The 15,530-nt window shown below is 38.4% G+C and overlaps 1 protein-coding gene across 1 annotated transcript in view; it reads right to left on the bottom strand.

Moving 5' to 3' along the window:
- Positions 1–15,530, bottom strand: part of LOC124620346 (DNA mismatch repair protein Msh6) — a 198,657-nt gene that overhangs the window by 44,384 nt on the left and 138,743 nt on the right. The window contains exon 17 of the mRNA XM_047147020.1: positions 4,004–4,186. Coding sequence (XP_047002976.1) covers positions 4,004–4,186 — 183 coding nt within the window. The remainder of the gene's footprint in view (positions 1–4,003; positions 4,187–15,530) is intronic.

Here is a 15,530-nt window from a genome sequence, read left to right on the forward strand (position 1 = left end):
AAGTACGCAGAACTTCGCCACAGCACTGTTTAAGTGGAATGTTAAAAATGTGCTGTTTTAAGTATGAACTAATATGTAAGCTGAATACTGTAGGTAAAATTCGAAGCTTAATTTCTTGTGCTGTTCACTTCATAGAATAAGTGTACGGGCTTGTAATACAACACAAAAATATACGTAATGTGACAGATTCATTTACTATTGTACGAGATAGTCCATTTGAGGGAAGTGTGAGTATGCTAATCCAAATTTTATGTGAGATTTGGAAAACTGCTCAATTTCTACAGCTACTGTGAGAGTTTTAATTTTTTGGTGGGAGAATGACTAAATTACATTCCTCCGAGCATTCAGTTTGTCATGTATCTCTTACATTTGGCATTATTGTACACAGAATTCCAGTGGATGATTGGTTGTGTTGATCTCTTAGGGGAAACATATTTAAACACCTCAGGCATCATTATGACACCTTTTTTACGTGGTTGATCTAATTCTTCTTCAGTTATCAAGATTGTGAGAGTGAATAGAGGGGATACAAATTTGCATAATATTTTCAGAAATTTCACAATAACATAATTTCCTGTCCTGAGGAATACCAGTCGATTGCATGTTTCACTTTCTTTTCCCCCCTTCTATCAGACATATGAGGCAATAATAAACACTTCATCTGTCAACATCACCTGCCTACTTTGACCTTTTTTTTTTCTTTTTACAATTTAATATCATGACATTTAAATGTCTGAATATGTAACACACTAATTCATGGAGGAGACAGGTGAGCACTCGAAATGAAGGGCTATGTTTTGCATGTAACAGAACCTCAATATAGCAATGAGTGCACCTAACAAAGGTTCTTAGTGTTGCTTACATAACAGAAAATGAACTGACTCGAGCTCTTTGAAAAGAAAAGGCATATATTATTCAAAAACGTTCATGTAGTATGCACAAGTACTAGTACGCCCTAATATAAGTAGATCCATACTTTTATTAAATATCACTGACAAAGTATCCGACCTGATTAGCATTGTAAGCATACCTGTATTCAATCCAAATATGCCTCCATCAAATGGTTAATTTGCCGTACATGTGTCAGACGAAATATAAATATACCATTGTACAATTTCCCATACAAACTGACATCCTCAATACTATGCAGAAAATGTTTCAAAGTCAATGGCTACAAACTAATTAAATAAAAAAAAAGCCCATATGCAATGGATATGTACAAACTGAGAAGACTCATTTTTCTCTCAGTAAAGCCATCAAGTAATGTTTCACCAAATTGCACAGGTTTTTTTGTAGACAAGTTGATAAGATACAATTTAATGAGATTGATCTGATCGAGAACCGGCACTTTTACCATAATGATGCCACTAAGCAATAGGGATACGGTATACTTTGAGAAGATATTCAACTATTTTCCATTTTTAGATCATCTGCAAGACTCAAACATTTCAGTAAGTGTAAAACACTTAGAAAATATTAACATGTAGCATACTCTTAACAATATTTAATGGATTTTCACGTATAAGACTATCGCTAGTACTACTAGTCTAGTGGCAACAACATAGAGAAAACCAAGTACACGAAATGAAAGCCAGTGCCCTCTAACGCAACCAAAGGCCGAAAGAGTGTGACACCTGTTTCGGAACTACAAGAAATGGCACGCTGATGGCCAGTGGTTATTTCCATAGCAGTACACAAATATTTTGTTCACTCCAATAACTATCCTCTCCGGAAATATCGGGTTCTACGACCATTAACTGGAGTCAGGAACACAGTTACCAACTTCCAGGTTATCTGTAGTGGTAGCCTGTTAACTGCCAGAGAACAAGAACTGTGAGTGAATACAATAACTGCCAGAAAAAAATACTGACCTCTGATAGTTATATCCACAGTCTCTCGAATTCCTAATGGTAATTATTTGTACTGCCCACCCAAACTAAACTGACACACAGAGTGATGACTCAAGGAAATGACCTTAAATGTGCAATGCCTTTACAGCCGCTCCTATCAGCCACTGTTCCGACATATCTTTATTTAATCGTTAGTACTGAGAGGACACGAAATAGTATACATTACTATCCACAGATGGCATGCAGTCTCACAGTTATTTCCTTGGTGTATAGAACACTTGCCACATGGTCTAACCCTCTCCATCATAGCCAGATCTCAGTTGATGCGAAAGCATAGTACAATCTTCGGTAAACAGATGACGTGTGGCACTGTTGGCTGTTATTGAAATAACTGGTAGTAGCAGATGAGCGGTTATGACAGTAATTGCTACTATTAAATAACAGGTTGTTTCTATCAGTTATGTTATTTTTCGCCACCTCTATTCTGGGCATCGAGACCCACTAAGTTACGTGGCATGTGCTGTGCACTCTGCTGCTCTGAACATTAGACAATGTATGTTGTTTCAGCATGATGGTTGCCCAGCACATTATGCAATTGACGCACAGCTGGTATTAGGCTGCATTCGCAGCGGCACCGATGACGGATGTCAGACACCGTCGCCAAAGTCGCCCGATAACCCCGTCCGACAGCTTCGTCACTGTGCATCTGATATCATTTGTCAGTTTTCGATGGGATCGAGGTACGAAGTAGGTTAGATTTCAACCTTCAAGGACGGGATGGATACCACGATGGCTCTGTGCTTGAACACGAGTGCTGCAGTGCGGCGTTTGCTATTACAAAGATGTCGAAAGCAAATACATAAGGTATATCTGTGTCGAAAAGAATGTGGTGAGTGTAGCCTCTGTCCTCAATCACTGGTTTTACCAGACAAGTTTTGCGAACAGAATTAAAAATGCTTTAACTTTGTGACACCGTTTTCCTTCTCTCACTAGCAATTAGCATCAGAAGGGACCACCACCACCTTACAAACTAATAGACCATAATTGATGTTTTTCTTATTTATATGCATGCATTACGAATATATGTAGTTTGTGATACATTGTACTAACAATTTCTCCAAAACATGTTGTTCAGTGCGTGGTTTATTATACTACAGTGGCAGGATGTGCAACTTCCCTGTATAAAGTTTTTACCAATGAGGCTATGAGCACATAATGGTTAATTCATGTGGTGAAAGTATGTGTTACTATTATATGATGCATGGATAAAATGTGTGTGTAAGCAAGCAAACATTATCTAATTAATGAAAGGTAGATTTGTGGTTTCACAGCGGCTCACTTTATCCTAAAAATGGTGAAAATTAATGTAGCACTGGCAAGATATTCATATAATCAGATTCTAGTACACTTCATTGTTCTCTAAGCACTTACCGAGAGGATATGAGAAAGGAAGTAACAGCATTCCAGGGGCGACTATCATTTCACATTGAGCGCTGTATTTAATAAATAAAACCAACATTTCAGTGCTTTTTAGTAGACCTGCACAGCTTCAAATTTCAGTACAGAATAAATTAAAACTTTCATAGTATAGGTAATTGAGATGCAAGAGTGAGAACATTAGATTTTAATTTATTATCTGGAGCATCTTAAATAACATCCCACATATCGTACAAAAACTTTGAAGCTGTACTTTTCAGAACATGTATACACCTAATTATTAGAGAGATGCGACCCACAGATGTCAAATATCAAAGTGTTACTTCTAGTTTTACTTGAACCAGAACTACATATATAATGTGAGAATCATTTAACAAATTTAATTTCACTATCACATTACAGATTTTACAGTATTGCACTGAGGTCATAATAGCAAATAAAAAATAACGTAGTTGAATGAGAAGTACATGTTTGTTTATGTTTTAAACTGCTCATGTCACAACACTGCTTACCCAGCTTCTGCTAAGAGGCAGTTCTAAAATAAACTATCCCTGTTGAGTAAATGATGTTTCAAAATACAGCAATGAACAAATAAGAGATGTCTGTATAGCATTTATTGAAATAATGTTGCAGCTAATGAAACTTTTTTTAATTACATAAATAGCATTATCTTGACCAGAAGCTAAAATTAAAACAAACTTCACAGAAATACTTACCATCTGGGCCATTATGACAAGGAGGGCCAATTGCCTCATTAATGTCGACTTTCCACCCATGTTTGGTCCTGTCAAAACAATTAGACTGGCCACATTGTCGCAGCCTATCGTCACATCATTTGGCACAAATTTCTCTACCCATGAGATACATGGATGTCGGCCTTCCAGAAGTCGCACATAGGGCTGTGGAAAACATGTATACTGATGAACAAACAAAGGTCAAATTTTTTTTAAGCACTGAATAGTACAAGGATACATCAGAATAAAATATGTTACTATGTGTGTATTTTTTAAAGATGTATTATTTCTTTTTTAAATTAGAGGCATCTTCAGAAAGTAAGTGAACTGTGACCATGAGTGGTATAGGGGAATCCCCTGACAAGTGTGAACATTACAGGAACATGGTAGTACAAAATCTCAAGTTTTAGTGTCCAGTTGCGTGAAAGAAGATGGTAAGAAAACCTGCCATGTGCGAGCCACATGCTGCGATCCCTGAAATGAATAACACCTACCAAAATTTTTTTGCGAATCAGGACGGTTTCCAACAAAGGTGTTATGAACAGAATGAGTGTGTTTAGTGATGTAGAGATTTCAATGGAGGCAGAACAAATGTTCATGACAAACAGATTAGTGAGAAGACTTCCCATCTTGATTGATGAGATGGTGCAAAAAAATTGAGGAAACTGTTCATGAAGACAGCCGGTTGACAGTGGATAATACTTCTGTGAGGTTTCCACAATTCTCCGGAACACTCTTGTATGAGACACTCAAAGAAATGGAGGGATACCGGGAACTGTGCGCGAGACGGGTCCCATAACAGCTGACAGAGCAGTATGAGAAAAACTGGGTCAATAGCATCCACAAATTTCTTGATTGACTTGAATTGGAAGGTGACGACTTTCTGAGCACTATTCTGACTGGAGATGAAATGTGGCTGGCTCATTACATGCTTGAGACAGAAACACAGTCATCATAGTGCTGTCACACCAATTCCCCATCTGCCAAAAAATTCAAAACAACAATTTTCATCGAATTTCTGCTTCAGGTGGAGACCACCAATGCACAATGATATTTAGAGACCGTAAAAAAACTCTAAGGGAACACTTAAAACAGAAGGAAATACTGATAGGAGGACTGCGCTTGTTTGGTGGCAATGCCCATCCTCATACGGTTTTAGCCTATCACCCCCGTATTCCCCGGACTTGGTGCCTTCAAATAATCTTTTCACCTCCCTGAAAGTACACACTAGTGGAATTAAAATTTAATCTTATGAACAGGTGCTAAAATATGTTCTGACATGGGGGAATGAGCTGGCGATAAGAGTTCTTTGAGGAAGGCATAAGGAAGTTTGTGCCACAGTTCACCAAGCACTCAATGGGATGGAGATTACATGGGAAAATAATCAACAAGTGTATCAACAATATCCCGTAATTTTTATTTTAAAATACAATTTTCCAAAAAATATGAATGTCTAGTACACTTAATTTCTGAACATGCCTCGTATATTTATTTTGAGTATTTGAATTTACTTTTGAAATTATAATATGCGTTACACAATAGAAAATATAGATATTAACACTATCTGTGACAGAAGATTAGTTCCAACTTTCCAGTTGTTAAAAGAGAAAGAAATGGGGCAGTTGGTGACACTTAGATGGTAGTTTCTGATAATATTATTCCAACACTATAACTTCAACAGCATTATTCACAAATAGACCACTGACCATATAAATATCGATATTTTCTAAGCTTGTACTGCAATATGCCCTTTGCCAACAATGTTCCTCCTCTTGCCAACATTGTCACCTCAGAGTAGCAATTGCAACCTACGCCCTCAATAATTTGCTGGATGTATTCCAATTCCTGTCTTCGTTTACAGTTTTTATCCTCTACAGCTTACTCTAGTACCACGAAAATTATTCCCTGACATGTCAACAGATTTCCTGTCATCATGCCCCTTCTTCTTGTCAGTGTTTTCCCATATGTTTCTTTATTCACAGACTCTGCAGAGAACAACCTCATTCCTTACCTTATAATTATAAGTCCACTCAATTTTCAATATTATTCTTCAGCACCACATCTCTTCTGTCCCGGTTTTCCCACAATCTGTGTCTCATTACTATACAACTCTGTGCTCCAAATGTACGTTCTCAGAAATTTCTTCCTCAAATTAAAATCTATGTTTGATACTAGCCCTTTTTTGCCAGAGCTAGTCTGATTTTTACAACCTCCTTGCTCCATCCAGCATGGATGATTCTGCTGCCCAGGTAGCAGAATTCCCTAAATTCATCTATTTCATGATCCCTAATTCTGATAAGTATCTCGCTGTTCTTGTTTCTGCTACTTCTCATTACTTACAATCTCTCTTCGATTTCTCTCAATCCACATTCTGCACTCATTAGACTGTCCATTCCATTGAACACATCCTTACCCTTTCACCCTGCATTTTCATCTCAATCTTGGACCATTCTTTTATTTATGTCGTTACCTTTCCGGTGTACAAACTGAACAGTAGGGGCAAAAGACTGCATCCTTGTCTTATACCCTTCCTAACTCAAGCATTTAATTCCTTGTCTTCCACTCTTACTGTTCCCTCGTGGTTCTTGTACATATTGTATATTACCTGTCTTTCCCCATAGCTTACCCCCATTTTTCTCAGAACTTTGAATGTCTTGCATCATTTTACATTGTCAAGTGCTTCTTCCAAGCTGATAAATCCAATGAACGTGTGTCAATATTTCTTCAGTCTTGCTTCCATTATCCACCGCAATGTTAGAACTACCTCTCTGGAGCCTTTACCTTTCCTAAAGCCAAACTGATCTTCATCCAACAGATCCTCAATTTTCTTTTCCATTCTTCTGTATATTGTTCTTATCAGCAACTTGGATGTATGAGCCATTAAGCTGATTGTGCAATAATTCTTTCATTTGTCAGCTCTTACTGTCTTCAGAATTGTGTGGACGATATTTTTGCGAAAGTATGACAGTACATCGCCAGTCTCAAAAATTTTCTATACAGCAACATGAATATTCATTTGGTCGCCACCATCCCCAATGATTTTAGAAATTCCAATGTTATCTATCCCATCTGCCTTATTTGACTTCAAGTCTTCCAAAGCTCTTAAGTTCTGATTCTAATACTGGATCCCCTACCTTTTCCTTGTCAACTCTTGTTTCTTCTTCTATCACATCATCAGACAAGTGTTTCCCCTCATAGAGGACTTACATATAATCTTTCCACCTATCCACTCTCTCCTCTGCATTCAACAGTGGAATTCCAATTGTTCTTGATGTGACCACCCTTGCTTTTAATTTCACTGAAGGTTTTTTTGGCTTTTTTATATGCTGAGCCTATCTTTCCGACAATCATATCTTTATTCAATTTCTTTACATTTTTCATGCAGCTATTTTGCCTTAGCTACCCTGCACTTCTTATTAATTTCATTTCTAAGTGACTTATTTCTGTAGTACTGAATTTCCCTGAACATTTTTGTACTTTCTTCTTTTGTGGATCAGCTAGATATTTTATCTGTTATCCCCGATTTCTTCGTAGCTGCCTTTTTTCTACCTGCAATTTCCTTTCCAACTTCTATGAGAGCCCTTTTTGGAGATGTCCATTCCTCTTCAATGCAATGCATTAAGACTGAGATTTAGGAACCAGGTTTTAAATTGTAAGACATTTCCAGGGGCAGACGTGGACTCTGACCACAATCTATTGGTTATGAACTGTAGATTAAAAATTGAAGAAACTGCAAAAAGGTGGGAATTTACGGAGATGGGACCTAGATAAACTTAAAGAATCAGAGGTTACAGAGAGTTTCAGAGCGAGCATTAGGGAACGACTGACAAGAACTGGGGAAAGAAATACATTAGAAGAAGAATGGGTAGCTTTGAGAGATGAAATAGGGACGGCAGCAGAGGATCAAGTACGTAAAAAGACGAGGGCAAGTAGAAATCCTTGGGTAACAGAAGAGATATTGAATTTGATTGATGAAAGGAGAAAATATACAAATGCAGTAAATTAAGCGGGCAAAAAGAATACAAACGTCTCAAAAATGAGATTGACAGAAAGTATAAAATGGCTAAGCAGGGATGGCTAGAGCACAAATGTAAGGATGTAGAGGCAAATACCACTAAGGGTAAGATAGATACTGTCTACAGGAAAATTAAAGAGACCTTTGGAGAAAAGAGAACCACTTGTATGAATATCAAGAGCTCAGATGGAAAACCAGGTGTAAGCAAAGAAGGGAAAGCACAAAGGTGGAAGGAGTAATAGAGGGTCTATACAAGGGTGATGTACTTGAGGGCAATATTAAGAAAATGGAAGAGGATGTAGAAGAACATGAAATGGGAGATATAATACTGCATGAAGAATTTGACAGAGCACTGAAAGATCTAAACTAAGACAAGGCCCCGGGAGTAGACAACATTCCATTAAAACTACTGATAGCCTTGGGAGACCCAGCCCTGACAAAACTCTACCATCTGTTGAGCAAGATGAATGACACAGGAAAAATACCCGCAGACTTCAAGAAGAACAGGGTGTATACATGGACAAGGAAAACAAATTCCCGAATTTTCCGGTTGAAAATACACTTTCTCCCGGGTGAAAATGCACTTTCTCTGTGTTAAGTGACAGTATACTTTTCCTCGGCACTGTAAAACTGATCAATACTTTGAATGTTTATGGTTTTATACACCGACGTGGAATTTTCCGGCACTTTAGAAAGCTTAACTTAGGGGGAAAGAAACAGTTTTGGAAAGATCTTTGATGTGGAGCAACATGTACGCTGCATATAAATTCGAATTCCACCAAACACCGCATGTTACTTTCCAAAGCACAGAAATCGAGATTGCGACTCGCTTTTATAAGCCAGTCATAGCTCATGTAACGTGATCTCTCCAGCTGATGACAGCATAGGACACGTGCTGTAGTCAGCCAATAGCAAGATCACTCTTAAGTAGCGCGAACACACAAATAAGAAAAGTTAATGGTTTAAATTAATATACATAGTGTTGCTACAAGAAAAACAAAGCCTTCACAAATAATATTGGTCACTAAAATTAATAAGCTGCAAGAGAAGCTAAGCTTCCACATATAATGCTGATCTTTTTGCACGCGTTACACTTTAAGATACATCACACAAATGTGCCAGTAAAAATTTTAATAACGACGTAAATGTCTGACCTTCTGGGCTCATAATTCTTCTAGATGGTTGTCCTCAAAGAGTTGATTTTTAAATGAGAGTCAAACGCTCTGTGATTTAAGAAATTCATCGTACATTCTCTCACATAGTTCATCTTGTGTAAAAGGAAATTTACTTTGAAAGTAATACTTTTCAAACCACCATTCGCAATATTTTCCCATGACCTGTTAGAAATTGGTTCGTTTCAGCAGTTGCCAGAGAGTGCCAGATAACAGGTGTCACAGTGCCTGCGCAGCTACGATGACTCAGGAAGCCGCATGTTCATACGTGTAAAACATTAAAAGATCTTGCATTATGTCATAAAAGAAACGACATCAGTGGATACTTCAAGAGCATCAGAATTTCGTGAACCATGCTAATGCATAATTCAGCTTAAAGTGCACATTCGTTTATCCAGAATCGGCTGTACATTTTCTTGAGTACCAGTACTGTTTTATCTCATGTTTGGTTCTTTATTATGGCATAATGCCATACGAGCTAGAAGATGGAAAACGTGCACTTGAAATGCAGCGAACAGTTGAAACTAGCCTACAGTGTGAAATTAAACACTTGCAAGGCGATTAATGCTTGACTGTCAGATGGAAACAAAACCTGAAATTAATAACCTATTTTAGCCTTCCGTAATTATGTGAACATATTTTAATTCACTTGATAACTGCCGGCCACATAAATCCGTTTTGTTCTCATTTGACGTGAGAGCAGTAAATGAAGAGGAAACAGTAAAATCACTAAACGTAAACACAGGTTACGTGAAGACTCCTCACCTCCCCACTACAACACAGACTGCTCTGTGGATCATCCCTGGATCTCCGATATTTCCAAACCAGGGCAATATTAGATAGTGGCGCCTAGCCACACATCTGTAGCCAGAAGCAGTAGAAGGTACTACTCATAGTCGACTCAACTGCACATGCACAAGAGCCTGCCGCAATTGCTCAAACGAATCTAATGTAAACAGCTGTCACGTCATACTCATCGGAGGCAATTTGTTGTTAGGAAGCATCGCATAGTCTTCCTAAAGCCTTTGACACACTTTGCTGTTGGCAGACGCTTATATGATCACTGTGTTTTATTGTTGTGTTTTATTGTTGTCTATGGCATATTTCCTTTGCGACTGACATTTTATTTAATTCCCCCCCTCTCGTTTATGCTTCGTTGCTGCAGTATTATTCTGCAGAAGCGGGATACAGTAATATCCTTTGTTAGAGTATTGGTTCTTACCAGTCAAAAATCACAAAAATTTAACTGAAAAGTAAACCAATGAAAAGTTCTTGGAATTCTAAAAAATTCCCGGGTTTTTCCCGGTTTTCACCAGGATGAAAAAATTCCCAGGTTTTTCCCGGATCTCCTGGGTCATATACACCCTGAAGAATATAATAATTCCAATACCAAAGAAAGCAGATATTGACAGATGTGAAAATTACTGAACTATCAGTTTAATAAGACACGGCTGCAAAATACTAACACAAATTCTTTACAGAAGAATGGCCCTGGTAGAAGCCGACCTCAGGAAAGATCAGTTTGGATTCCTTAGAAATGTTGGAACACGCGAGGCAATACTGACCCTACAAATTATTTTAGAAGAGAGATTAAGAAAAGGCAAACCTACAATTCTAAGAGAAAGCTTTTTACAATGTTGATTGGAATACTATCTTTCAAATTCGGAAGGTGGCAGGGGTAAAATACAGGGAGTGAAAGGCTATGTACAATTTGTACAGAAACCAGATGGCAATTATAAGAGTGGTGGGGCATGAAAGACAGGGTTGTAGCCTATCCCCAGTGTTGTTCAATCTGTATACGGATCAAGCAGTAAAGGAAACAAAAGAAGAATTTGGAGTAGGAATTAATATCTGTGGAGAAGAAATAAAAACTCTGAGGTTTGCCAATGACATTGTAATTCTGTCAGAGACAGCAAAGGACTTGGAAGAGCAGTTGAATAGAATGGACAGTGTCTTGAAAGGAGGATATAAGATGAACATCAACAAAAGCAAAACGAGGACAATGGAATGTAGTCAAATTAAATCGGGTGATGCTGAGGGAATTAGATTAGGAAATGAGACACTTAAAGTAGTAAAGGACTTTTGCTATTTAGGGAGCAAAATAACTGATGATGGTCGAAATAGAGAGGATATAAAATGTAGACTGGCAATGGCAAGGAGAGCGTTTCTGAAGAAGAGAAATTTGTTAATATCAAGTATAGATTTAAGTGTCAGGAAGTATTTTCTGAAAGTATTTGTATGGGTACAGAAGTGAAACATGGATGATAAATAGTTTAAACAAGAAGAGAATAGAAGCTTTTGAATTGTGGTGCTACAGAAGAATGCTGAAGATCAGATGGGTAGATCATGTAACTAATGAAGTGGTGTTGAATAGAATTGGGGAGAAGAGAAGTTTGTGGCACAACTTGACTCGAAGAAGGGATCAGTTGGTAGGACATGTTCTGAGGGATCAAGGGATCACCAATTTAGTACTGGAGGGCAGTGTGGAGGGTAAAAATCGTAGGGGGAGACCAAGAGATGAATACACTAAGCAGATTCAGAAGGATGTAGGTTGCAGTAAGTACTGGGAGATGAAGAGGCTTGCACAGGAAAAAGTCTTGGAAAGACTTTTGACGTGCAGCAACATGTATGCTGCATATTATACAATTGTATAAATTCTAATTCCACCAAACACAGCATGTTCATTTCCAAAGCATTGAAATTGAGATAGGCTTCTGTAAGCCAATCATGGCTCATGTCACGTGATCTCGCCAGCTGATGACAGCAGATATTCAAAGCATAGGACATATGACGTAGTCAGCAATAGCAACATCACTGTTAAGTAGTGCAAATACACATATGGGAAAAGTTAATATGTTTAAATTAATATACATAGTGTAGCTACAAGAAAAGCTAAGCTTTCTCGTGTAACATTTATATCAAAGACTAATAAGCTACTAGAGAAGCTAAGCTTTTACATGTAATATTGATATTTTTCTGCACGTGTTACACTATAAGATACATCACACAAATGTGCCTGTAAAATTTAAAATAATGACAGAAATGTTTGGTCTTCTGGAAAGTGGCCGGTCCTCAAAGTGTTAAGTTTTAAATGAGAGTTAAAAGCTGTGTGATTTAAGAAATTCATTGTTCATAACAGAATTCATCTTGCATAAAAGGAAATTTACTTTGAAAGTAACGATTTTTGAACCACCATTCACAATATTTCCCTGAGACATGTTAGAAATAGGTTCATTTCAGCAGTTGACAGAGAGTGACAGAAGAATGGCATTACAGTTCTTGTGCAATTACGATGGTGTAGGAAGCCCATTTGTTCATATGTATAAAGCATTAAGATATCTTACATTACGTCATAAAAGAAACAGGACATCAGAGGATACTCCAAAAGCATGTTAATTTTGTAAACCATATAAATTTTCTTGGTTTACTGGTAATGTTCTATTACATCTGTTTCTTTATTATGGTAAAATACCATATGTGGCAGAAGATGGAAATGTGCACTTGAAATTCAGCGAACAGTTGGAACTGGCCTGTACTGCGGAATGAATCATATTAATTGAATATGTCAGCAAATAAGATTAATAAAAGCCAAATTTCTTTAGCAAATCTACAAAAATAACTTCACTGTTCTGCAAGGCGATTATTACCCAACTGCCAAAAATGCGGAAATAAAATAAAAATCAGCAAACTGAAACTAATAATATATTTCAGCCTTTCATAATTATATGGAAGTATTTTAATTCACTTTATATTTCCCGGCCACATACATCCATTTTGTTTTCCATTGTACACAAGAGGAAACAGCAAAATCACTAAACATAAATGCAGATCACGTGGAGACTAACTCCCTCTGTACTACAACTCAGACTGTTCTGCACATGCGTGAATCTGTCAGCTTGGGCGCGCCAGAAAAATTTTTCTGGGTAGGCCGGTATTACACTATCACATTTCTTTGACAAAGAAATAAGACCAAATATTTATCAAACTTCTTTGACAAAGATCTTTGACGTTGAGCTAAAACGGGGTATTGCACTGTAATCATCATCATCAGTAAACACTTCCGGGCTAAGTTGCCGTGGTCGATCTGTAGAACTTCTTCTCCCTGACGTTTCGTTCTCAACTACGGAGAACATCTTCCGAGGTGAGTCGTCGACTCACCTCGGAAGATGTTCTCCATAGTTGAGAACGAAACGTCAGGGAGAAGAAGTTCTACAGATCGACCACGGCAACTTAGCCCGGAAGTGTTTACTGATGAAGACGGCGGCCGTGAAAGCCTACATGGGATGGCACTGTAATCATATTTCAAGATAACTTCGTATTATGCGCTGCAGTTGCTACTGCCACAATTACATTGTGTGTGCATTTGGAAGAAAAATGGCAGAAAAAAAGGAAACATACTTGGATGAACCCATAGGTATTATGTTGAGATAATAAGAGCATTCAGCAAAATCTTTTACAAGAGCTGCAAGTGGAGGATGTCAAGTCTTATATACAAATTATTTACGAATGGATGAGAGTGTATTTCAGTATTTGCTCCATAAGTGGCTTTTGATACTACAAAACAGAGAAATGACACGAGAGAGCTACTACAGTTTACAACAGAGCACTCTAATATCACATTGCACATTAAGCAAAATAATTTCAGAAATGCACGAAGTGGTTTATAAAGCACTGAAGGGGAATATGTAAAGGTAAATAAATGTTTAGATCACTATATCGGCAATAAGAACTACTTTTCTTTTTTAATAATTTACTTAATGGAATTAGTGATTCGACAACTATGAAATTAATAAAAAGTACGAAAGAGATGAAGCGCTTTTTAATTTGTAGCATTCAGAGTTAAAAAATAGACAAAGTAGAATGGAATGCTAAAAAATTATTTTTTATTTCCGAGTGTGACCACATCCTTTATTCTGGCTTGCTGAAAAGCTGCCTGGATGTTTTCAGATGTACAGTTGGGCAGCTGCAGCTATAATTATGGACATATGTCGCCTGCAGCATATTCCACGTGCCCATCAACAAACAATTAATAGCAAACACAGTGCTGTACAAACATGGCAGCAATGTCTGGACAGCATTCTCAAGGGCACAGCACGTTGTTTCACCTACCTAAACGATATACTCATCTATTTCAGGAACCCTACTGAACACCACTAACACCTACGTGAAATTTTTTTTTGGCCAACAGAAAGCTGGAGTGATACTCAACATTGCAAAATGGTTTCGCGGTAAGGGAATAGCAAAATGGTTTCGCGGTAAGGGAATACGAATTCCTCAGACACTTACTTTCTGCTGCTGGCTCCCACCTCCTCCCCGAGACAGTACAGGCACTAGTGGACTTTCCACATAGTAGAACCTTCAAAGGCCTATGATGTTTCATCAACATGGTCAACTTTCTTACCGCTGTCTTAATGACACTGCTGCCACCCAAACACCCCTTAATTCAGCACTCCTTGGCGATAAAAACAAAAGCAACGAACTGGTCCCTTGGGCTCAGGCCACGATTGAGAAGAGCTTTTCTTTAAAAATAAAATAAAATAAATAAAAATAAAAACATCGGGGCCTCGCCAATGTGGCCCTTTTTGCCCACCCCCACCCTAGTACACCATCACAATAGTGGCAGACACGACCCAGGCAGCTATCGGGGACGTCCTATGACAATATGTGGACTATGTCTGGCAACCACTCACTTTCTTCTCATTTAACCTCTCTGATGCACAACACAACTGGCCAGCACACGATCATGAGCTGCTCGCAGTCCGTGAAGCCGTCCGGTATTTCCAATCTTCAGTCAGGGACGAGTCTTTACAACCTTCGCAACCGACTGCCCCCTTGCCTCTGGTTTTTGCGGGAAAGAAGCACACCAGATCTCACCTCGACAGGTTAGGCTACAGGAGTATATTGCACAATTAACTACCAATGTCCAGCGTGTTGCCGGCTTCGATAAAATTGTGGCAGATTGCCTTGGCTGCTTCTGCGCCTTCACTCAACTCATAGACTACAATACACTGGCCGCTGCTGAAGAGGCGCACCCGTACCTAGCCCACACCATTCAGAATGCTGACAGTGGCCTCAGTCTACATATCCAGCTCTGATTGTAAGATCTTGTGTGACGTCCTCCTGGGTCCTTCAAAACTTGATGGTTCCTGACCATGTCCATGGCCTTGCACATGCTGCGCCTCCATGCTTCTGCAACCATCACGAAACAATGCTTCGTTTCGCCAAGCATCCAACGACACTGCAGAAACTGTGTCTGGTTGTGTGTTCCACATCAGCACGTCAAGATCGGATAGCACATTCATTCCCTTGCAGCCAACTACCC

Source organism: Schistocerca americana, chromosome 6, assembly GCF_021461395.2.
Source record: "Schistocerca americana isolate TAMUIC-IGC-003095 chromosome 6, iqSchAmer2.1, whole genome shotgun sequence".
Lineage (NCBI taxonomy): Eukaryota > Metazoa > Arthropoda > Insecta > Orthoptera > Acrididae > Schistocerca > Schistocerca americana.